Here is a 23,592-nt window from a genome sequence, read left to right as displayed (position 1 = left end):
TAGTATATGTAGTATGGATCAAGCCACTAGGCGTCGGCCCAGCCCTCGGCGTTGTGCAGGCGGACGTCGGCGTCCATGTTAGGCGAGTTTTGGATCGCGTAGAGCAGCTTGACGCGCAAAATCTCCTTGGTCGAGTACGCGGGCAGGCTCAGCGAGAAGAAGCACGTCTGCGCATGCGGGAGGTAGGCGTCCGGCGTCTGGCGCGCGCCTTGGTCGTGGGGCGCCTAGGACAAAGCTGGTGAGTCATCATCCATGATCGAAAGCAGACTTGGATCTTGAAGTTCATGGGAAACTCCTTGGCCGAGTTGGGCATGCGGCTGCGCGCCCACACAAAGCGCAGAAAGAGCGTCCGGTCTTCGTTCGACATTTCGTGGAGCACTTGCCAGAAAAACTGAATGTGGTTGCTCTGCGGGTCCACGTCTTCGTACTCGGTGCACTGCTGCAGTAGGTTGACGTCGACTTGACGCCGACCGCACACGAGCACTTCAAACTCGCGCGCCGTAAAGAGCCCCGTGAGCTCCATCGGCAGCACCGAGGCGAGACCGTCGCGCAGCGCCTGAAGCTGCGGGCTGCTCTCGTTCAAACGCTTCCGAAGCGAGAGCTCGACGTACTCGGCGCGGTTGCTACTGTCGACCAACCGCGCGTCACCGTCCGGAAGCAGCGGGACCTCGGTGCCGTCGCTGAGGTGCGTCGTAAAGACGAGCGGCTCGCCCTTCAAAGCGTCGTCTTGGACTTGCTCGAGCATATTGGCTGCAACGACATCGATTTCGCGCAAGTGGGCTACGTGCAGAGGCAGGCCCACGAGTGGACGCCACACGACAGACGGCACGTCGAGGCCCATCTGGAGGCCGTGGCGCACGGCCATACCAATGAGCTTGCCGAGGAAGCGGTGCAGCTCCAATGCAATGGGGCCGACAGCGACCGAGATCGTGCCGCAGCTCGGGTTGAGCACAAACTTGTCTTGGTTGCTGCCCGTGCCAGCGCGACGGTTCGGGCACGGCACGAGGAGCGGCAGCAGGCCTTGCTCGCCCTTGGTCACTTCGACCTGGTCCATCTGGAGCTCGTCCACGATTTGCTCAAAGACCGCGCGGTACGGGCCACCATAGTCGTTGACACCCTCGCCGAGGAACTTGACCTTGAACGCACGCTTTTGCCCGCCGTGGCCTTTGCCAATGTACGCGCGGCGAAAGCCAGAGTCGCTCCATGTGCGCATCTCGCGGTAGAGCTGGCCAAACACCGACTTGCGCAGGCGGTCCGACGGCGCGGGACACAAGGCGAGCTTGGAGGCCTGTGCTTGGATCCGGTTGATGCGCAGCACGCGAATCTCGCGAGGGTCTTCATACTCATCGGACGGCAGCGGCGTGGCGGTCGTCGTCGCGCGCAAGACGCTGTCCCAAAGACTGAGTTTCGTGCTCGTACACACGAGGCGCCGCAGCGTGAGCAGCTCCCGGCTCGTGCGCGACCCATCGTCAAAGCACAAGAGTGGACTCGCCTGCAATACGAGCTGCTGAAAGGCGAGAAGGAGTGCGAGACGAGCGCGTAGCATGGGCGTCTCGAGACCATCCACAGGAAGTGACAGCTGCACGGCTTGAATGTGCGACCACGAGAGGTTCACGGCGTCCACGCCGTGCGTCGCACAGAGGCCGTTGAGGTGTTCGATCAGCTGCACGTCGGTCGAGAGCGAGTGGACTGGCGCTAGCGCAAGCGCTTGGTAGCCACCAAGACTCGAGAGCGCCACGAGCTCGTCTGCGTGGAGCGCGGGGGTGCTGGAAGGCGCCGGCGCTGGAATGGCGCCCGAACTCACGTCGACGCCGTCGCGCTTGACAAGAATGAGCTCGGGGAGCTCGGTGCCGTCCCAGTACCACGCGTACGACCGACCCTCTTCGCTGCCTTCGTTGCCCTGGGTTTCGACGCGGTACCAGAGGCGGTCGCGGTACACACCTACAATTTGGTGTTGAGCAGTCAAACGACAAAATATCAATCGTACCCAAGACGACGGCTTCCTCGGGTGCGTCCAGCGCGCGACCGCCCTTGGAGAGAATGCGAACGCGATCCCCGGCGAAAAATGCAATCGGTGCTTGCGCAGCGTCACAGACGCGCTGGCAGCTCGTCACAGCCGTGTCGAGGTCCACAGAGAGACGCCCGCGCGTGAGAACCCGCAGCGTGTGCTGCGTGAGCCACCGGTGGTACTGCCGGTACCCACTGTGGACAAACGACTCTGGCAGCGGCGCCGGCGGCTGCCGCACGAGGCGGTGCACGAGCGACGAAAACGCCATCGCCGTCTTACACACCAACGCGGGAGGAACGCCGGGTGAGCTGATCCACTTGCCGTTCAGTGTCACCTTGTCACCAGCCTTGCGCAAACCAATGCACGGGTATAGCGTCTTCGGGCTCTGGTTGTCGTGCTTGAGACCTTCGAACGCCGTGCCAAGGTCCGTCACAATGTGCTCGCCGTACTTGATACCGTCCATAAAGAACGAGAGCTTGCCTACACAAGCATGCACCGTCACGCCCTGCCGATAATGCGAATATTGTACCCGACTCCATGTTGAGGCAGACGCCAATCGTGTCGCCAGCGTTAAAGTGGTCGCCGTAAATGCGCTCGGTCGAGTTGTGGTACGTAGCGCGAAAGTTGACAAACCCCCAGCCCTGCCACCGGTTGAGGTTGACGACCGTCGTACCCTTGGTCTGCTTTTCGCAGACGCCGAGAAAGACAGAGCCAAACTCGGCCTGGTCGACGCGCAGCTCCCAGTAGTGCACACCGGCACTAAAGCCGACGGTGCCGAGCACGAGATTGCGCGAGTCGCCGCTGAGGCACTGCACGCTCTGCCCGTCGGTAGCAACTTGCAGCGCCGGGTTGGCGGCGTGCGGGTCTAGCGAGAAGAGCAGCTCTGACTGAAGCCGCACTTGGCTCTTGACAAGCGACCACGCTTTTTCGTGCCACCCATAGTAGACAGCGTCGCCCCAGCAAGTCGATGCGTCCACGACGAGCGAGTACTTGGTGCCGGGGAGCCACCGTTCGCAGCCAAAGCGCAAGCTCCAGCCCATGTCCATGTCACCTATTCGCACATCAGACCCATTGCATGCTGCGTTGATTGCTACCTTGCAGCATGGCCACTTCTTGCAACTGCAACGTGTGGTCTGCAAACGTCCCGGCAACCGCAATGATGGCTTGGTGGTCGGGCCACTCGACGACGCCCTCGACACGACCATCATGTGTCGACCACACCCGCAGCACCATGCCAAAGTGAAGCTCAACCGAAAACGGGTTGGCGAGAATGTCTGCGGCAGAGAGCGTGGCGCCGACCGTCGGCTTGGGCGTCGGGTACGTTCGCACCACGTTGTTTTGGTCGTCGACTTCCACGTGAGTCAAGTCGTAGTTGCCGTCGGCACCCCACCGATACGTGTAGAGTGCTTCGTTGGGCCAGCGGACGCTCATGCCCTCGCCTTCCACGCCGCTCCAGGGGCTAATCCCTTCGACAGTCCCAATCATGCCATCACCGCCATCTTGGTCGCGCCACTTCCAGTGCGGCCCACGCTTGACCTTGCAGCCGATGCCGAGCGGCGGAATGACCTCGGCCGCAGCCTTTGCCGCCTCCAGCTCGTCGACGGGGCGCTGAACCTTGAGCTGCGTTACGGCGCCCGTCCACAGATGCGCCTTCGCGTCGTCCGAAACGACACCCATGTCAAAGCCATAGGGCCACGACACAGGCGCGCCCGACTTGAACCCGAGGTACGCTGCTTCCATGTGCACTCGCTGCTCGGGCGTCAAAAGAGAGCTGTCAACGAGCTGCAGCGGGAACGGCGGCACTGGTGCGCGCGCAGCGGTCGCGACCGGCGTGTCCACAGGCAGTCCGTTCTTGTCTTCTGCGTTCATCTGAGCAATGGCGGCCAAATCCATTGGCGGTGGCGGTGGCGGCGGCGTCATGCCGTCGTCATCATCGTCGTCGTCGCCCATCGACTCGTCCTGCTTCTCGGCCTCGTCCACGTGTGGCGACTCGAGGAGCTCGAGCGGCTGCAATGTCTCGTACGCTGCCTTCGCGGCCAAGACGCGCTGCGCAAGCGAACTCGTCGGCAAGACGTCACCGTGCGCAATACACAGCGTCGACGTGAGCTCCATGAGGTGTTGGAGGTACTTGGAGCAGATCGGAAAGTGAACATACTCCTTTGCGAGGCGCTGGGTGCAGAGAGCGACGAGTCGTTCCAGCGGGAAGCGCGAAATTGTCTCCAGCGGCATCTCGGGCACGAACCGAGACAAAAGCTGCGCAGCCTTGTCCTTCAAGCACAGACTGGGTGACTTGAGGACGCAGAGCCACGCTTGCAAAAGGGCTTCACGCACGGATGGCCGGCTGTGCTCCAGCAGCAAAAACGTCACCCACTCGGCAAAGTGCACGTTGGGGTGCGTCAGCACTTCGTTGTCAGTCCACGGCGCGTCGTTAAGCTGCGCGAGGCTCGACACGACAACGAGCTCGTTGGGTGCGTCCCAGGGAATCTTGGCGTACTTGCGCGTGCCAGCGAGTGCGACATGGTCGCTCAACGCCGACAGCATTGATGTTGCGATACCTGGGTGCGAAGCGAGCATCTGAAGCGTGAGCGGTCGAAGCGTGTCGAGCGACGACAAGATCGCGTCATCACCCGTGGCCAGCGTTGCGTACGGTGCCACGAGCTTCAGGAACGTATAAAACGACTCGGCGGGCACGTCAGGCACGGCCAAGTCGACGGGCCACTGGCTCCAGATTGCCAAAAGAGCCTTGCGGGCATGCAAGATAGCCAACTGGCGCGTGAGTTGCATCCAGTCGCCAAGGAGCGACGCCGACGACGGGGACGACTGCAGCGCCGCAGCATTCTGGAGCTTGGCGCGGCCCGGAATAGTCGCAGCGGCCTTGAGGTCCTTCCCAAAGTACCGCGCGTCCGACGCGTATTGCTCTTCGCCCATACACTCTTCGAGACTGTCTTCGAGCGACCCCTTGACGTACGCCGTTGGATCTGTCGGAAGCGTGCGCAAGATCGGCGCAAAGTTGGCATGCGCCAGCGACGTCGTGCAAAAGGGCAGGCCGCCAAAGTTGAAGGCGAGGCGCTCGCGCCGGTTAAAGCTCGCACACGGATAGAGACCGCCGCTCACGTCAATGCCGCGGAAGGCCACGCCCATGTACTCGCCGTTGAGGCAAAAGAGATGGTCCCAGCGTCGCAGTCGACGCCGCAGCCAATCACGTCACCGACCTTCCACTTGCGGCCGTACGGGCTGCTAAGGCCGTGCCACTTTTGCTGGCGCCAGCCGTCATAGGCCCACGAGTGCGGCCCGTCGCCAACGCCCGTGCCACGCTCGGACGCGCCCGAGAACGCAGCGTCCGCCCAGCCAATCTGAATGCAGCCCGAGGTTAGCAGCGTCGCTTCGTAGTACCAACGACCCGTGAAGACGATGCAGTCGGGCGCGCCGACGGACGCAAAGCCGCCACCAGCCATGCCTTCGACGAGCAGATCGTCCGAGATCGATGCTTGACCGCTGATGTGCCGAAGTGGGTTGGGGCCTTGCCGCACCGTCTAAAGCAGAATAAATCGCTATCCAAGTAGACGCCTTAATAGACGTACCGATCGCTCAACGTGCTCGACAACGTCCTTTGCCTTTTCTTCTTCACGGCGGTCTTCGGCCTCGAGCGCTTCGCCGTTCGAGAGGATCCACGTGAGTGCTGCGTCCACGTTGTTGCGGTTTGCCAAAAGGGCCTTCTTGCACCAGTTGACTGGAAAACCCATCTCGCTCAGCTGCTCAAGGAGCATCGGCGGCACGGACGGTTCAGCGCGCTCCTTGCGTGGCGCCGGCGCCTTGGCTTTTTGCGTCGCTTGCTGCACGAGTCGGTCCATCTCGCCAGAGTGCTCAAAACAAAAGTTGATGGCCACCTCCACTTGATACGCGCACTTGGCGAGCGCAACTTCACACCACTCGCGCGGAAATCCCATCTCCATCATCTGGAGGCACAAGGCCGACGGTGGCGCCGCGGCAGCCGGGGCTGTCTTTGGGGCGTCAGCGTCGGTTGCCGCTGCCCCCGATGTGGGGGATGCCTCTTTGGGGAACTTGCTTTGGTGTTCCTCGAGCCACTTGCGGTAGAGGAGGAGCCACTGCTCTTCGAGGATACTCAAATCGGTGAGCCCACTCGTCGACGTAGGTAGCGTCGCCACTTGGCAAAGCAACGGCAGCGTCGGCTGGAGCCACACGGGGCATGCCGGCTGGTGCAGCCACGGACCCATCGCGCGGATACCGTGCAGCCCGACAAGCGCTTGCAGCATTTTTTGTTCTTCGTCGACCACGGAGCGGATCGCGTCCAGCGACAACGGTGCGTCCTTGGGCTCTTTGTTCTCGTCTTCACTAGAGCTTGTCGTGCTCGGGGCGGCAATGCTCAGGACGGCCTGGAGAAACTGTGGCGTGTGGTGCACAACAAGGCGCTGAATGACCTCGGGCTCCATGTCCTTCCACTCGACCTCGGGGCACTGTACAATGTCTTCGAGCGCGACGCGGATCGGGCGATTGTTGGTCGTGCTTGTCGACGCGCCCGCGCCCGTCCACTCGCTACCCTTGTGCAGCAGCACCTCGACCGATGACTTGTCGAGGTCCATTCCGACCAAGACGCCCTTCGCACCCTTGAAAACCACGTCCGACGAACTTGGGCGCGGCGCCAGCTTGACCATGTGGCCCACTTGGAGTCCTTCAATGTGTCCACCCAAGACGCAAAGGGCGGCGCAAGCTTGCATCTGGTCGCGATACCACTCCGTCCACTGAGGCAAGAGCGCATCCAGGGCGTCGGCTTCGGATACAAACGACGTCTCTTGCTTGGAGAGAGCATCCAAAAGCACGTCGTGCAAGATACTCTTCCAACCGTCAGCGACGAAGAGCGACCGCAGGAGATGCACCACCTCACCGACGAGTCCGTGCGAGGAGCCTGGGGAGAGGCGCGAGGGCGAGCTCGGTCCTGCCAGTTGCGTGAGCTGCCATTGCGCAAACTGGCGGGCAACGACGACGCCAGCACGGTGAGGAAGAAGACGACGAGACTCGATGGTGTGTGACCCGGTGCTGGATCGTCGAGCATCATGCTATCATCTTCCATGTCGTCATCGGCCTCGGCCCACTGGACGCAGCGGCGCGGGTGAATGTGCGGCAAGAGGCGACGCAGCAGCTGAAGCACGCGGCGTTGGACGGGCGACGAGCCTGTCTCGACGAGGCGCAAAAGAGGCGCAACCACTTGGGCGAGGACAAGTGCTGGCGGCAGAGCGGCGCCGTACTTACACTGTACAGAAGCCCGCAGATCTGGAGGCCATACTGCTGCGCCTCTTTGGACGCCGAGCCTTCTTGAGCGTTCCGGAGCTCGGTAAAGAGCATCTCAAACACCGACTTGCCGAGAGTTTCCGGACCCGACGGCTTGCGCGACAGCGGAATGCTTGTCGCGACCGACGTTTCTTCGGGGAGCGTGCCGGTCGCAACTTGGGCCGCGAGCAAGTGCACAACCTTGAGCGCGGCTTGCACAATATGCTTGGGCACGACCGCGCTGGACCGGGCCTCGTCGAGTACGGTCTGCAAAATACGGAAAATGCCGACGCGCGATACAAATGCGTGGTCGTCCGGCGTAATCAGCACGCCCCACGCTTGCAGCACGACAAGCTGTAGATCCGCGTCCTTGGCCCACGTCGCACGCGACAAGGTCGACGCCAAGTGTGCGTACAACGCTTCCCATGCATCCTTGACGTGGCCATGGAGCACGCGGCCACAGCCGTGAATGCCATGATCAAAGTGGTGCATGCGAAGCTTCTGGAGCGCCGTCTTTTCGGCGAGCGGGTCCAGATGCAGCCACTGGAGCGCATGACAGAGGGCGCTTGACGAGTTGGTGAGGCCGAGCTCGAGCACAAAGCGCATCGAATGCAAGCCCATGGCACGAAAGTACGCGCGACCTGCGTTGCGCAAGAGCATCTGATGCAGTTTGCCCAAGTGCGTGCCCGTCGCCTGGAGGAAGCGCGAGACGTGCATGAGCGTCTCGGAGAAGAGACGCTCCGAAGACGCACAGTTGAGCGCGAGCGGGTTCTGGAGTTGCAGGAGGAACCGCGCGCGTTGCATGAGGTACGTCGCCATGTCACTGTAGCTGTGCGAATGCTGCTGCTTCATGCGCACACTCCATTCGACCACACGCTGGGCCGCACGCCAAATGTGAAGCACGTTCTCGTTCGGCCGCTCCGTCTCGGAAATGACCATGTTGTCAAGCGTCAAGCCCGTGTGCCAGAGCATGCAGGCGCAGATCATACGCCGCGCCGTCTTCATCGCGTCGCCGCCAAGACGCAAGAACGGCGACTCGCCAGCGTGCTTGGTAATGTTCGCGTCAACGTCGTTGCGCCCAGCGATAAGATCCGCCAAGAAAGTCGATGGCTCCACCGGAGCGGACGTGAGCGCCGGCGTCACCGCTTGAGACCAGCGCGACGCCATCGCGGACCAGGGCGACGTTGGCACGGCAAAGCGCTGCGCAACGACCGTCACGTGCGGCAAGAGCTCTGGAAGACCGCCGCTAAAAAGTGGGCTCTGTACCCACTCTTCGTACTCTTCGGTTGTAGCTTCCGGCGACAGCGGCGACGTGTTGTCCGTCTCGTCGCTTGCGTGGAAACTCTGGTACGCACTTGGCTCTGGGTCGCTGGTGAGCAGCACCGTGTTGTAGGCACCGATGAGCGTGCCCACGACCATCTGGATGACGAGCTTGAGGTCCGGGCACGGCGGCGCACGCGGCAAGAGCGCACTACCGGAAATACCGCCAATCGTGTGGCTCTTTGTGTCTTCGTACGTGCCATGGAAGACGCGGCCATCAATTCGGAGACGGCCCTGGACGAGACACGTGCCGCCTTGGGTCCACGTCTCGACAAACGAGACACGCGTGCCTTGGATGGTACCCTCGACGGCCACCGACGACGACGCACTGTGCCCACGCATACCGCCGTCAGGAGATTGGTCGAGGTCCAAAACATATTGCTGGGCGGGGATTGTGCCCGCCGCCATGCTCTTGAGCTCCCACTTGCCGCCGATAACAAGGCCGAGCTGACGCTGTTGGTTTGTCGTCGACTTTGGTCCATCCAGATGCAGCAGCACTTCCAAGCACTTGGGGAGGAGATGCAGGGCAAACATGGTTGCAAGCGGGTGGTTTGGGCTGCGCTGGGCCTGGCGCACGAGCAAACACAGCGAGCTAAAGAGCGGCACACCAAGCGCGAACCAAAAGTTGGGCAATGACCCGACGACCGAGTGCACATACTCGAAAAAGGTGTGCAGCACGACCTCCTGGTACAAGGGCGTAATCGCGTGGTCAGCACTGATCGTCGCGGACGAGGCGCCGATCGACGCCGGCACAAGCGTGACCTGGTCGTCGCGCTGGTAGAGGCCGATCGCAGGATACAGCGTGCCATGTTGCGTCAATCCGTCAAACGCAATGCCCCAGTCCGAGTCGTCGTCGAGGAGGCCAAAGCTAAGCGCGCCCGTGTCCGTGTTGAGACGGATGCGCACGACGCTACCGGTGCTAAAGCCGTCGCCATAGTCGCCACGAACCTTGGACCGGTTGTGCCACAGCGCGCGCGTGCCAATCAAGCCCCAGCCGTGGCGGTCACCTCCCACGTACGTCGCGACGGACGCTTCACGAGTACTGACACCAAGGAAGACGTGACCCTTCTCGCACCGATCGAGACGTACGGCCCACTCGTGGAGGCCCGTATTGGGTGCACAGCCATACGTCGAGAGCACCATGCCCCATTGTTTCGCCGTGTGCTGCTTTGCGCTTGACTGGCCGTCCACGAGTGTAAGCGTGTCGGCGCAGCGCGCACCGTCAAATTCGAGACGCGTCGGCTCGTCGCCCGCTATCGAGCCGTGCAAAGATGCGAGGAGACCATCTTGTAGGGCGCGAAGAAGCTGGAGGCGCGCGTTGGGTGCCTTCCCGAGAAGCGGCACCGTCGTCGACGAAAACGCCGGTGTCGGGAACGCGACCGTGCGAAGCACAGGCTCGTGGGCGACATAATCTGTGAGCTTCTGCATCGTCGGCAGCAGATGCGACCACGTCTGCTTGAGCGCATCGGCTTGGCTCTCGAAAGCCTGCGCGTACATGTTCGCAACGGTGTCCAGCGACGCGTCGGTCGAGGTTGCCACATCAAACAAGCCCGGCGCGACCGCCAGCAAAAAGTCCAACACGCTTGACGAGCGACACGTATTCGCCTCGAGCGACTCGCGCACAAGCGAGGGCGGCCATATACACAGCTTGGAGCTTGCGAACGCATCATCGTCCAGAAGCGTTCGCGGTCTGGTCTCGGCACTGTACTCTTCGTGCAACGCAGGCACAAAGCCGAGCGCTAGGTCGGGAATGGCAAGACGGGTGCAGAGCAAATCGACTTGCGCGTGCGCGTGTGGAAGCTGCCCGAGAAGCGAGTGCAGTAGCGCGTGGCGCTCGCTGTGCGTCGGATAAAAATGCGCGATGCCGCGGGCCCACGTCACACGCGCCTGCGCCGGAAGGCACGCTCGGTACCGTGCGACGGACGCTGATAGCGACGCCGAGGCGTCGGTAAACACGACCGGGTCCAGAGGCGCATCGGGACCTTCGATACCCGCCATGTAGTGCAAAAGAACGTTCTTGAGCGCCAGCGGCAGTGGGTTGGCGTTCGTCGACGACTGGCCAAGGCCCACGGACGCCGGTGCGATGCCCATGACGTGCACATGGAAGAGGTATGCGTCGAGCGCATGCAAAAGTACGACGGCGCCAGACGTAAACACCAAAGCGTCGCGGTCCGAGCCGTCGACATGCGCTCCGACCCGGGCAAGCATCGACTGCAGCAAGAGGAACGCGAGCGGGTTGGGTACAATCGGGTTACTCGCGGACACGGTGCGCTTGGTCTCGGCGAGCTCGACGTACTCGCGGCAGATGACGTGGACGCCCGTCCAGAGATACTGCAGGACGACACTACCGGCGACAGTCGCATCGCTTGCGGATGAGAGATCGAAGACGGCAAACGCCGTGAGCTCATCGGGGCTGTACGCTGTCGGCAAGGATTTGGGCGCATTTTCCGGCAACAATGTGTCCGCATCGACCTTGGACTCGATTGCGTCGGCGTCCGTGACCTGCAGCTCGGGCGATAACGAGAGCGCAATCGCACGGGCCATAAGCGCTTCTTCATCGACGACTTCTTCGAGGGGCAGCTGACTGCTGCTGCTGTTACTCATCGCGTCCATGTCTTCGTCCATGCTATCTTCGAGTCGCCCCAAGCGCGAGCGGAGCGCCGCTAGAGGGCCCATGGTTCCTTCGAGCTCCATGACGCTGCTCATGAAGTCGGCCGTGTCCAAGACAACGTCCGAGCTAGGCACCAGCGGCTTCTTGGGCTGTACCTTGGGTGCGGCAGGCGCTGCTTCCCCCGGGGCGGCCTCGCCGCGCAGGACCTTGAGATGTGACACAAGCGGGTACTGCTTGCTCAAGTCAAACGAGAGCACGACTTGCGCTGCAAGCAGAAGTGCCGGAATCGTGCCATCGGCCAGCGCGCGGGCCACAAAGCGTGCGGCGTGCACGGTCGCTTCGTCGTCCGTGAGCAGCGGCGCCGCAAAGTCGGGCTGGTACATTGCGGGGATGTCGTTCTTCTGCTTCTTCTTCTTCGTTTTGGACGGAAGCTGCGCCTTCTGCTGCTTCTCGCGTCGCGGGTCGTGCACCGCCACGAGGGGATGACACAAGATCGTACCATACAAGAGCGGGTCCGAGTCGCGGATCGAGAGCAAGAGGGGGTGAAACACCCGCGCGTCAATCGGGTCTGAGAGCAGCTGAAAGTGCGTGCGCTCGGGCGAGGGGGGCGCCTCGTCGGCCATGCTATCGGGCTTGGCGTCGTCCATGCTCGCCTCCTGCATCGATGCATCACTCTTCTCCTCGTCCGACTTGCCGTCCGAATCGATTTGGTCTTGTCGCGCACGCTCCCGACGCCCCAAGCCTCCGCTCAGCGCAAACTCAATGTCCGACTTGGCTTCCATGAAGAAGCGCGTGAGCTCCTCGACGCGTTGCCGCCGGGCCGCGTCCGCCGAAACGCGGTCGGTCCCCTTGGACGGGGCGTCGGCCAGAGGCTTCTCGACGGCCAGCTTGATCGCTTCGACGCGGCCCATGACGCTGAGGTACGTAAGCGACTCCATCGAGACCACATGATCGCGGTCGGCCGAGAGCGCGGCCAGCTCCGTCTGCATGTAGGAGGTGAGCATGAGGGAGATGGGGCAGGAAGGGTACCATGAGGCGCTGGGACCGCGTCTCGGAGGTCATCTTGTCGAGGGGGTCGAGGAGGTCCGTCGGCAGCGGCCGAGCCATGTCGCTCTCGGCGCTGTTCATCCCGACTGGAAATTTCTATTGCGGAAAGATCTCTCATTGGGTTTCGCTATGGATTCTGGCCTCACTTCACACAACTCTCGCAACCCATACGACGCCCTCTCACAATTTATATTACTTGCGTTATAACAGCGCGTTAGACACACCTAACGGGATAATCTAACACTTGACGTCGTCGTACCACGACAAATCGTGTATGCGCGGCCACCTTGTGGGACGCAGGTCGGGTGACCATCAAATTGGTGACTTCCAGCATGGTAGACGAGCGCATCACACGACACCAGCGCCATGCTGCTACATTGTGCCAGGGCTCGGCCAGCGCGAGACATAGCAACCGCCTTGCATGGATGTTGATACGAGGCGACTGCATAAGAGGGGTTCAAATAGCTGCCCTATTTGTGGCGTTGTGAACTGGCGCTGTGCAGGGTCGTGCTTGCAGATTGCTCTTTTCCATCAGGTCGCAAAATTGCTGCTGGCGGAATATAGTTGCGTGTCTTCTTGATATCGTATTCAAAATAAATAGACAAAACCTAAATCCACCCCCTTGGTTTCCGATCGCGTCCACCAATGGGAGGCCTATCTTTGATGGGCGCGGTATCTTCGTTGAAGCCACCTTTGGCCCCAGCCCTTCGTACCAGATTGACTGCGGCAGCTGATAGTATTTATGGTCATGCTTTATATCGTCTTGATATACTCCACACGCTCGGTTATGACGACGGAATGCTAAGACGCTTTTGATGATGCAGTGGGAGAGCTCATTGCGTGTGGTCGGGTGCTGCCGCGACGGACGAGTTGTTTTCGGCATCTTGTGTGTGACGCGCCGAAAATAAAATTTCATGTGCGGCATCTGGTTGCCGATTTTACCAATTGGCCTGAAGATGCAACGTCTCGGTCGCCGGCGTCTAAGCTCGACGGCCGCGCCGTGGTTCAAGGACGGCCTCGCCTTTAGTTGCACCAAGTGCGGCAACTGCTGCTCTGGTCAGTCCGGCTCGGTGCGCTTCAACGACGACGAAGCCGCCACGATGGCTGCAAAGGTCGGCGAGACGGTCCCGGCCTTTCTCGACAAGTACACGCGCCGACAAGGCCGGGGCAACCTTTCGTTCTACCAGCTCAAGGAGGTGCGCAAGAATAAAGACGATGGCTTCGACTGCATCTTCCTCGACCGCAAAAAGATTCGCGGCAAGGCTGTCTGCAGCCTCTACGACGCGCGGCCGACGCAGTGCAGGACGTGGCCCTTCTGGCCCGAGACGCTCGAGACCCGGGCGACGTGGGAAAAGACTAAAGACTCGTGCCCAGGTATCAACAAGGGCACGAAGCAATCGACAGACGACGTCTCGGCCAAGGTCGCTGCGACAGTCGCATGGCGCCGCAGCCTCCAGTACAAGGCGCCACTCAAGCGCGGCAGCCGCGCTGCCCCAGCAGTTGCAGTTGACACCAAGGTCGCAGCTGAGTAGATTCGGTCATCGTCCATTGCAGTAGAGAATAGAGAGCACCAAGGCGATTTTGAATGATAACAAGCTAGGTTCAATTCCCACTCGAGCTTGGTCGTTCCTTCCTCCAAGCTACCGGTAACTTGATCGTGCAGCTCGTTGGGCAACGTAAACCACAAATCGAGATCAGTACTGACTGATTCACACAGTGCATCTCGGATAATGGAAAGGATCATCAGATTTGAGCTGGTCGAGGTCTACGCTAAGGGCACTGGCCTCGGCGCTGAAGACATCCGCAACGTACAGCTAGCAGGGTTGGTGGATGGGTATACCTGCTCTCTGGTCGAAACTGGACGCTACAAGGCGCACAGAGCCATCCTGCGCTCACAATTCCTTTTGCTTCTACCAATACTACTACCATGCAGTTCTGCTTCTTGCTTCTCGCCATCACCGCTTTTGCCAGGGCGACCTTCGCTGCCGAGTCCGAAGTGCTCGAAGGAGGCGTCGCCAATCCGGCCTTGCGTGGCAATGGCAAAGAAGAGCTCTGTTAAAATTGCTTCTGGCACCCCGAGCAGATTTACTGCGGCCTTCGCCCGTAGAGCTCATCACGGACATGTACACATCAATGACGCAATGTTAACCCGAATCAACCATCGACTTGGTTTCATCGATGGTACAGTGTTCATGCTCCAGCTCTACATAGTGGGGTGTGCTGCTACACTGCATTCTATCAGGCAGACAGGGCTTCTTTCCTCAAGGCCTTACTCCACCCTTGCTTTCCTTGGCCGACTCTTTTTTATTTTTACGACGAGGCTCCTGGCATTTTGTCTCCACCGTCCACTCGGCAGAAAACCGACAGAGAGACTAGCGGCTATAAGAATCGTGGTAGTAGGCGTCGGCGGTCGCGGTTTGCTGGAACGTGCTCTCGACCTCGTGCACCATGGATTCCCAGTCGACAGTGCAGAACCAGTAGAGACCGTAGATCGTACAGAGCGTAAACCGAGCCAGAGACCAACGACACCTCAGCCGCACACAAAGCCAAGGTAATAGCCGAGCGGGATGCCCACGAGAAGGAATCGATAAAGTTGAGGATCGCGCCTTGGTGGGGGTGACCTTCAGACACACATCGTCAGCACACCGAGTCATGGCTCGTCGGTGCGAACCCATGCCACGAAAGATGACTTGGACGGTTCCCCAAATGCCAATCGCAGTCTGCGCGGGCCTTGTGTACCAGAAAAGATCGTTCGCCGTGCTAGCATGTCGTCCTGAGTGCTGCTATCTGTCTCCACCTACTCGTATGTCGCACCTCAGAATGGCCTTGTCGGAAGTGTAGCCTTGCGCGTAATAGGGCCCGAGGCCCATCATCGCGACCGTGGCCACCAGTGCCCATGCGGCGGAGAGCTGGATGCTGTAGATGGCTGCGTTCTTGGCCGAGACCGCGTCACCCCGTCCAAGGGCATTGCCGACGCGAATGCCTCTACGTACATTCAGCACTTGAGCAAACGATGAAAATGGACCGAGATGGTACGCCACAAAGCTAATGCCAAGGTACACCATCGTAAAGAGGTAGCGAAAGGCCATGTAGATGGTGTTGGCGCTCATTGCGACCGCCGGCGATGGCAGTCGGCCCGCCAGAAACGAAGGCACAGCCATGCCCAGAAGCTCGAAGAGCACCATCCGAACACCGTTGGCACTAGTCAAAAGACGCTATAGCATGGTCGCGTCAATCCGAATACCTCAGGGACGCAAAGTGTGGCAGTCGGCGCTCCACTCAAAGTGCGAGTGCCACGGCTCGAGCTGACAGACCTTGTGCAACATAACGGCGCAGCCTGCGGCATTGAGAAAGGCCGCTGAGAGCGCCGAGCCTGCGTAGCCCTATCCAAGAACTCGATGGTCCAAAGCTGGCTGTGAGAAACGCAACGTACCAAGGGTGTGTGGTACATGAGCGTATACGAAACTAGACCGTTGACAAGGTTGGCGAGCGTAATCGCGGCCAAAATCGGGTTCAAAATCGTTTGGCCTTGCAGCACGCGCTTGAGAAATTCGTAGCCAAAGACAAATGGAATGCCGAGCACCGTGTAGCGCGTGAGGTGCTGTGCTGCCAGTGCAATCTGCCCTCCAGAATTCCATGTGCAATCTCAAAAATAGCTTCGATACCTCGTACGACTGGCCGAGGTACTGGAGAATGCCAGCCGAGAAGGTGCAGAGCAGCGAGAGCGGGAGGTACAAGATGCCCGCGCAGAGAAGACCCGTTTAGAAAATGTACCCGAGCTCGTGTAGCGACCCTTTGCCGTACGCTTGCGAGCAGAGCGCGTCCATGGCCGTGCTCACACCAATCGCAACGCTGTAGACAAACACCGTAAAGAAGAGCTCGCCGAGGTCGATCGCAGCCAGAAAAAGCTGCGACTCCGAGTCTTGCGTCGCTAGCAACGTACAACACCTAGTATGATCGACGTCCACGGGCGCCGAGGCGTACCGAGGTGGCCCGTGAGCATGCCGTTGACGGAGCTCGGCAGCACCTCCAGCAGCTGAATCGCAACCTACGCCGCCATGAGTCGCGATGGACGAGGCGAGAGGTTCGCACGAGAGGTCCGGAGAGCGCGAGAATCACGTGGAGCTCGTTGGCAGCGCCAATGGGTGCCACGAGCGGGTCTGTCTCGGTGCTCTTGGCCATCGCGGCGGATCGATGCGCTTTGACGACGCAAGTGGGCGAATGATGACCACAATGGATGCGTACTCAGATTGGAATGACCAGATTGGCGTCCGTAATGGCAAACCAGAAGGTTCCGCGTTCGGCAATTGACAGGACCCCTAGAGCTCGATTGACACGTTGCTTCAGTCCTTGCACCACATCCAAGCGAGCTGTTCGACACCTTCGCTTTGGCTATAAACTTATACCACGACCATAAAGCCAGGATTTTCTGGCCGTGGTTTTACGAGTCTTGCCCAACGTCGAAACCTCCCAGTACAAGTTATAGCACTGGACACCAAGTCAGAATGTGGGCGGACGACTCCATATACCGAGTAGCCCGGCAACGGACGACGTGTGTACAACTCGTCCAAAGTCCTCAAATGCGTTGTGCGATAAGCCATCGTCTGACGTCGCCGGGCATCAACGGTAGGGACGTCCTTCAAAACCACATACCGGTACAGACTTCAACTTGTTGGTCATGCTTCCAGTGGACTCTCTCAGACGCCGAGGGTGTCGTCGACCTTGGCCATCAAGTTTTCCCACTGCACCGTAATGAGCCAGTAGAGACCGTAGGCCGCACAGACGCCAAAGCCCGTGTAGACACCGAGCCAAAGACCGAGCACGCCAAAGCCGCCATGGAACGCCATGGCATAGCCGAGCGGGAGGCCGAGCAAGAAGAAACCAATCAGGTTGAGCGCTGCGCCTTCGTGCGGCGTACCTACAACCGATCCCATCGATTCAGATCATGCACATCCGATGCCGCACCGCTGCCTCGAAAGACCCCTTGCACGACGCCCCAGATCGCCATCGTTCCTTGCAGTGGCGCCGTGGCCCGCAAGAGCTCCTTCACAAGGCTAGAATCACCATGTCGCATTCACCACGCAATGAAGTGGAAGCAAAGACTACCTCAAGACAGCAGAGTCGTGCGTATAGAGCTCGGCGTAGTAGCCCCCGACAAGAACCATCGCGAGCCCCGAGAGGATGGCCCAGGACACGCTCATGCAGAGTGTTTGCCACGCCGCCGTCTTGGCGCGCTGTGGTTGATGGGCGCCGAGGGCATTTCCGACGCGAATGGAGCTACGGCACCATGAGCGAATGCTGTGGATCGAAGAACGTCTTGTACACGGCGACACCCAGGCCAAGGTACACCATAGAAAAGATCATGCGAAACCCCATGTAGATGGACGTGGCCGTGATCGCGGCGGTCGCATTCGGGAGGCCGCCGGCCAAGAACGACGAGGTCGAGACGCCTGCAAGCTCAAACACGAACATGGCCCAGCCGGAGAAGCTACCCAAATAGAAAATGTACGTGCCCGCTTCCGCTTGCAGAACGAGCTTCGACTACCTCCGGAGAAGGAAGAGAGGCATGCGCTGCCACGCACTGTGCCAGCACCACGTACTCGCTTGCAAATGCTGCAGCTGTGCGACCTACATCAATATGCAACAGTAGCAGCAAGCTCAACTCAAAGAAGGGGACCTTGGGGTACAAGAGCGCGCCACCTGCCGCATACATGCAAGGGAACGCGAGTGCACACCCCGTGTAGCCCTGCATCCCGCTGAGTTGTGCTCACAAGATTTTCGAGGCCAACCATCGACGTATGGTACAGAAAAGCGTAGGACACGACGCCGTTGACGGCGTTGGCGCCAAGGAATGCAAACACAATCGGCCGAACAGCGTTCTGCCCCTGCAGCACGCGCTTGAGGATTTCGTAGCCAAAGACGAACGGAATTGCGAGCGCCATGAGGCGCGTGCACGCTTGGGTCGCCAGCGCCACCTAGTACATGCATAGTAGTATACTATAGCCATGGATAGACGTGTGATTGTACGTCGAGGGGCTGGCCCAAGGCGAGCAACACGGGACTGGAAAACACACAGAGCGCGAGAAGCGGCAGCACGAGCGCCGACGACGTGATGCAGGCCGTTTGAAGCAGGACGCCAATTTCGTCGATCGCGCCTTTCCCGTAGGCTTGTGCGCAGAGACCATCGAGCGCTGTGCCAACGCCGATGGCGGCGCTGTAGATGAAGACCGTAAAGTAGAGACCGCTGAGGCCGTTCGCCGAGAGGAGCAGCCGCGCTTCGCTGGCATTGGTCGTTTCTAGCACAGCGTCGAGACGAGTCATTTGCAGCAAGAGTACCGAGATGGCCCGTGAGCATGCCATTGACGACGTTGGGAAGGTACTCGAGCACTTGCGAGACGATCTGTCAAGCCTCATGACGTCGTGCGGGTGGTGGAAAGAGATGGAAGGATGCGTACGAGGGGCAGCGCGAGGAGCAAGAGATGGCGGAACTCGTCCTTGGGCGTCGACGGCGCCATGAGCGGCGCAGTCTCACTCCGTGCCATTATAAGCAGAAGACTGACTGTTCGCGTTGCCAGCCTGTCCCCAGCACCACAGCACATCTTTATCCGGCGGTCGCAGCTATCCGAATCAAACGCCCATGGTATTATCAAGGCCATAAGTGTTGTCGTCCTGCGGGTTCGAGCTGTTGGACAGGCCGTGTGCATGTAAGCTTCGCCCCGAGCTACGGCCCACGCTTTGCGCCCTTGTTTAAGACCAATCACCGAATGCCCAGGCTCGATTGCTTGCAGAAGACTTGTCTTCCAACCGACGATCATAGAATGCCCGGTCAACCTTGTGAGATATTGGTGGCGCTCGATGGCTCGAATGGATAGGTCGTCGAGATGGATGCGGTTTGTACTGGTTTAAAAATTATAGCGGCGTGTAGCTCGACGCGCGGTCGTACGAGCTCGTGGCCGAGAGAGAGCTCTCGCTATTGAGGCTGTTGACGTACGTGGGCGTCGCGCCATTCCCGTCGTCCGAGTCGTACCGCAGCGGGTCCTGAAACAAGTCCCCACCCCGTGTCCAGCGCGACCTACCGCATTTATTCGCATCAGCCATGTCCTACTACTAGGTGGTCTTCCCATACTTTTGCTGGTCGGCCACGTTGATGGGCGTCGTGCGGGCACCGTACTCGCGCTTCGGGCTCGCTGCGAGGTGCGACGTCTCGGAAGTGACACGCTCGGCCACGTGGCCCGTCTTGATGACCTGGAAGATGCCAAAGTCGGGCAGTTGCCGGTCGTGGGCCTTGTTGTGGCGCGGCGCTACCCAGGCGCGATAAGACCGTAGAGAAAGAAGCGCGTGGAACGTACGGCCGACGCCGCCCGCTTCGGTCGAGACGAGGAGCAGCAGCAACACGGTGGGTAAGAAGTCCCACACGACAAACAGAATGAAATACGAGAAACTCGTGATCTGGCCAAACTGGTCGACGGGATTGAGGACGCTGAAGCGCAGCCAGTTCTGGGACGTGGCGAGGTCCCGCATCGAGCGCGTAAAGAAGATGACGAAGAGGAGCGAGTTGAAGATCGCAACGCTCTACGATCGCACGCATGAGGCGAGATCGAGGAGGAAGATATTGGGAGCGTGTACCCGCGGCTTGGAGATGAGGAGGCGGTGGCGCGTCGAGTCGCGCACGTGTGCGAGCTTCCACCCAAAGAAGGCGAAGAGGAACGAGAGGAGGAAGAATGAAATCGACGAGTACTCGAGCTGCGTCTTGACCGCCGAGATCTTGTACATTTCTTGGTCGTACTGGTCGCCGTACTTGAACGCGTCTTCGAGGCTCGAGTTGGACGTAAAGGCCCAGATCGCTGTGAACGCAGCCATGCAGAGCGTCATGAAGAGGTACAAGGGCACGCAGACATTGCGCCACGTCGAGTGCCACGCCGAGCCCGTGATGACCTGGATGTAGAAGAGCACGAGGAGCGCAAAGTTGGCAAACTGGATCGGCGTCGGGAACCAATAGAGGAGGTAGAGCTCGAGGTACGTCATGTGGTCGCGGAGCTCGAGCGACATCCAAAAGCTGACGCGGACGATGGTCCAGAGGAGGCAGATGCAGTCAAAGCACGTGGCCCACGACAGCTTCTTGCTCTTGTTGCGGAAGCCATGGCCGAGCTTCACGAGGAGGAAGAGCATGAGGCTCAAGCACATCACGATGAGCGTCCACGTGTACACCTTCTCGGCCGGCGTCGGGTCCCATGCGTCGGCCATCGCTGCAAATTTAAGGCGATCTCGCCGCCAGGTTGACTGGTGCGTTTTTTCGATCCGATACCGAGGCATACAAACACCAAGAGCAATTATTTTTTATATTTTCGAGCAAATAATGAAAAAATAGCACCACGGCGATGACGCCCAGCTGGAAGGGGCTGGGACGATTGCATGAGCGCGCATGGGCATGGACCATCGTACGAGCACCCTCGTCTCTCTCGACTCGTCGATATTGCGGTGCAGCGGCCGTTGGAACAGAATTGAAGTGCGGCGCTTGGCGGAATGTACGATCCGAATTCGACAAGTGCCCGACTTGCGCGTACAAGTGGTAGCTCCAAACAGACACCAGCGGGACTGTTAATACGCTTGCAGCTTTCGTGCAGCCATGAGACCTTGCAAGAAGCCGCGCCGGGATGACAACCGCTTCACCGTTCACCCATCTAAAGACATAGCGGCTTTGTAGCAGGTTGCGGCTAGTGCATATAAGCGTAGTTGAAGAAAGGCTATGCATGAGATTGGTCCGCCAACACTTCTTTGCTGAAGTGACGAAGTGACCATGGGAGGATCTGTCGTTGCCATTTCCAAATGTACGGTATTTCATTGAATTGACGGGAAATTACTGTCCAGGGCGTGACGCACTTGGCCGCGCGCTTCAAGTCGCCCGGATATCCGGACGACATGGTATCCGGCACATCAACGAAGATCGCAAATCGCCATGGCACCAGGAGGCAGCGGAAACAGCAGTCAGCAGCGGCAGTTCTTCGCCGACCCCGACGAAGCCACGTACCGCCAGCGCGTGATGAAGACGTGGGATATGCTGGACGTTCGCTGCGCCTTTGCATCCGCCGAGGCTGTCGACGCTGCCCGGCGCCTTGTCGAGGACACACGACGTAAGGCCTGTGTAGCACTTCGCCGATCGTCGTACGCTCACGCCGCTTCTGCAGGATGTGGTGCACCGACCAACGAAGCTGCGTACCAAGAGGCGTTAAAGCTCACGCGCGCGGTGCTCCACCCAGACACTGGTAATTGATGCTCTTCCATGTTGCGTCGCTTGTCAACAGGACGCTGTAGGCGCGCCGGTAGTGCTGCCGCTCCGTGTGTCGATGATCGTGCCCATGAACCTTGGCCTCGACTGTGGCATGATCCTAGCCTCCACGGCGCGCTCGACCGTATTTTGGCAGTGGTAGGTTGGTCTCGCATGGATCCGACGATGCATGACGTAGGCTCAACCAAACGTACAATGCGTTGCACTACTACGCCAACCGCAATGCGACGAACGAAGACACAACAAACCAACGCATCGCTGCCTACCTCGCCGCCACGGCCAGCTCGGTCGGCGCGTCGGTACGCTCGTCTATCAACAACCGCACGCGTCATTTTCGTCCTTGTAGCTCGGTGTGCGCTCGTGGGCCAAGGCCAAGGGCCACCCCGTCCTCTTGCGCATGGCGCCGTTTGCCGCTGTCGCTGCCGCCGACGTCCTTAACCTCGCCGTCATGCGTCAATCCGAATTTCTTCGGGGTGCGGTTCTCAAGTTTTACTACTCGGATTTTGACAGGACATGATATTGTCATTAGGTGTCAACGTGTACAACGAAGACGGCGACTGGATTGGCACGAGCAAGCGCGCGGGGCTCTTCGCTGTCGCTGCGTGCATTGGCGGGCGCATTTTTGCTGCCGCGCCCATTTTAATTCTTCCGCCTCTGACCATGCGGGCGCTGGAAACCAAAGTCGACTTTTGGGCCCGTCGGCCGCGCCTGCGACTGCCCACGACACTGGCCATGGTGGCCGTCGCGATCCAGTGCGCCGTGCCATTGACGTTTGGCCTCTTTCGGCAGTCGGCGCAAGTGTCGGTCGGATACCTCGAGCCCGAGCTCCAAAACAAGCACCGACTCTCGGGCGAGCCCGTGCGTGTGGCCACCTACAACAAAGGGCTCTAACTTGTCTCTGGGCATGCTTGCGCCGGCGTAAACGACGATCGACAAAACATTTTTTTCATTTTTGAGCGCAATTTTGTCGTCCCCGACCTTCTTGTTCAGTAGCATGACATGACGCGATGGAAAGTCAAGTCCGTAGCCGTCAACAAGCACAGAGACAACGAGTACTGGTAGGAAGCACTCGCTGCGTCGATCGCTACTTGCGTGCCACGATGAGGTACACTTCAAGGCCGATGGGCATGCCCTTGGTCGCGAACCACTCGTTGGAGAGGCGCGTCATCGTCTCAAAGCGCTGGCGCTGCGCCGCGAGGCGAGCAGCATCGTCGGGAAAGGCGTCGGGCGAGAGCGGGTACATCTGGTTGTGGTACTCGGCGTTGCGCTCGCCGCTCCACTTTTCCGCAATACACAAGAAGGGCCACGAGATGACGCTGCTGAAGCCGAGTTTGTGCATCTTGGCCTTGAGCTCGTCCAGCTTTAAACCGAGCGCAAAATTGCCATGCATGGCACCGCGGTTGCCAATATCGAGCTCCTTCTCCATCATGCTCGGGATCGTAAAGAGACCACTGTGCTCCGGGCTGCCCCAAATGACAAATCCGGCGAGGCCCTTTGGCATGAGCACGCGGTAGGCTTCGCGGAGCATCGCGTCCGGGTCCGGCGTCAGCTGCAAGACGAGGCTCGCAATGTATCGATCAAACGACGCATCTTCCAAGCCCTGGAGCTCCTGCGCTATTGCATGGCTGGCGTGAAACGACCGGCAAGAGGCATGTCGTCGTACCGTTGGCCAAAGCAACGTCGACCTTGGCCTTGCCGTGGAAGGGCGCAATGCGCGCTTCGAGCCGCTGCAGCATCTCGGGCGAAAGGTCCGTCGTCAAGACACGCGTTTCGCGCTCCGTTGAGAGGCGCGAGAGCATGTCCATGGTACCGACGCCAGCGCCGGCGCCGATCTCGAGGATGCTCGTGGCATCATCGAGCTCCATGTGAGCGTGCAGAGCGCTCGAGCCCTGGATCGTCATGCGCTTGTTGGCCATGTCCGTGTACGTCTCGGAGAAGTTGTTCCAGAAGGTCTGGACCTGGCGGACGGCGTCGTCCAGCGGGATCGGCGGTGGCTGCGACGACATGAAGATTCGGCAAATGTCGACAGGCGGC

At 59.9% G+C, this 23,592-nt stretch overlaps 8 protein-coding genes across 8 annotated transcripts; 2 read left to right on the top strand and 6 right to left on the bottom strand.

The window, feature by feature from the left end:
• Positions 1-26: 26 nt before the first annotated feature.
• Positions 27-12,379, bottom strand: SPRG_07766 (hypothetical protein; the record flags this gene model as incomplete). Its single annotated transcript, XM_012346760.1, has 10 exons — positions 12,255-12,379; positions 7,273-12,208; positions 7,020-7,249; positions 5,590-6,978; positions 5,123-5,541; positions 3,103-5,093; positions 2,538-3,059; positions 1,988-2,488; positions 269-1,941; positions 27-224 (listed from the first exon to the last, which is right to left on the bottom strand). The coding sequence occupies exons 1-10, from the start codon at positions 12,351-12,353 to the stop codon at positions 27-29; spliced, it is 11,958 nt and encodes a 3,985-aa protein (XP_012202150.1). The 5' UTR covers positions 12,354-12,379.
• An 844-nt stretch (positions 12,380-13,223) lies between these two features.
• Positions 13,224-13,884, top strand: SPRG_07765 (hypothetical protein). Its single transcript, XM_012346759.1, has one exon. It carries the CDS (start codon positions 13,229-13,231, stop codon positions 13,802-13,804), a length of 576 nt encoding a protein of 191 aa, XP_012202149.1. The 5' UTR covers positions 13,224-13,228; the 3' UTR covers positions 13,805-13,884.
• A 760-nt stretch (positions 13,885-14,644) lies between these two features.
• On the bottom strand, positions 14,645-15,457 carry SPRG_07764 (hypothetical protein; the record flags this gene model as incomplete). Its single annotated transcript, XM_012346758.1, has 5 exons — positions 14,645-14,801; positions 14,848-14,893; positions 14,944-15,032; positions 15,087-15,257; positions 15,309-15,457. 5 exons carry the CDS (start codon positions 15,455-15,457, stop codon positions 14,645-14,647), a joined length of 612 nt encoding a protein of 203 aa, XP_012202148.1.
• Positions 15,458-15,517: 60 nt separating this feature from the next.
• SPRG_07763 (hypothetical protein) lies at positions 15,518-16,454 on the bottom strand (the record flags this gene model as incomplete). The annotated part of the gene is made up of 6 exons (XM_012346757.1): positions 15,518-15,655; positions 15,706-15,896; positions 15,945-15,958; positions 16,047-16,203; positions 16,257-16,320; positions 16,365-16,454. 6 exons carry the CDS (start codon positions 16,452-16,454, stop codon positions 15,518-15,520), a joined length of 654 nt encoding a protein of 217 aa, XP_012202147.1.
• A 502-nt stretch (positions 16,455-16,956) lies between these two features.
• SPRG_07762 (hypothetical protein) lies at positions 16,957-18,855 on the bottom strand. The gene is made up of 10 exons (XM_012346756.1): positions 18,728-18,855; positions 18,609-18,672; positions 18,300-18,568; positions 18,062-18,247; positions 17,950-18,018; positions 17,818-17,900; positions 17,596-17,760; positions 17,379-17,549; positions 17,238-17,326; positions 16,957-17,190 (listed from the first exon to the last, which is right to left on the bottom strand). The coding sequence occupies exons 1-10, from the start codon at positions 18,812-18,814 to the stop codon at positions 16,970-16,972; spliced, it is 1,404 nt and encodes a 467-aa protein (XP_012202146.1). The 5' UTR covers positions 18,815-18,855; the 3' UTR covers positions 16,957-16,969.
• Positions 18,856-19,148: 293 nt separating this feature from the next.
• On the bottom strand, positions 19,149-20,558 carry SPRG_07761 (hypothetical protein). The gene is made up of 4 exons (XM_012346755.1): positions 19,899-20,558; positions 19,622-19,844; positions 19,399-19,573; positions 19,149-19,344 (listed from the first exon to the last, which is right to left on the bottom strand). The coding sequence occupies exons 1-4, from the start codon at positions 20,514-20,516 to the stop codon at positions 19,182-19,184; spliced, it is 1,179 nt and encodes a 392-aa protein (XP_012202145.1). The 5' UTR covers positions 20,517-20,558; the 3' UTR covers positions 19,149-19,181.
• A 666-nt stretch (positions 20,559-21,224) lies between these two features.
• Positions 21,225-22,493, top strand: SPRG_07760 (hypothetical protein). Its single transcript, XM_012346754.1, has 6 exons — positions 21,225-21,403; positions 21,458-21,535; positions 21,585-21,696; positions 21,737-21,857; positions 21,905-22,031; positions 22,088-22,493. The coding sequence occupies exons 1-6, from the start codon at positions 21,229-21,231 to the stop codon at positions 22,447-22,449; spliced, it is 975 nt and encodes a 324-aa protein (XP_012202144.1). The 5' UTR covers positions 21,225-21,228; the 3' UTR covers positions 22,450-22,493.
• Positions 22,488-23,573, bottom strand: SPRG_07759 (hypothetical protein). Its single transcript, XM_012346753.1, has 2 exons — positions 23,222-23,573; positions 22,488-23,172 (listed from the first exon to the last, which is right to left on the bottom strand). The coding sequence occupies exons 1-2, from the start codon at positions 23,562-23,564 to the stop codon at positions 22,643-22,645; spliced, it is 873 nt and encodes a 290-aa protein (XP_012202143.1). The 5' UTR covers positions 23,565-23,573; the 3' UTR covers positions 22,488-22,642.
• Between the last annotated feature and the right edge of the window lie 19 nt (positions 23,574-23,592).

Source organism: Saprolegnia parasitica, assembly GCF_000151545.1.
Source record: "Saprolegnia parasitica CBS 223.65 unplaced genomic scaffold supercont2.31, whole genome shotgun sequence".
NCBI lineage: Eukaryota > Oomycota > Saprolegniomycetes > Saprolegniales > Saprolegniaceae > Saprolegnia > Saprolegnia parasitica.
This window is presented reverse-complemented; position numbering and strand designations above follow the sequence as displayed.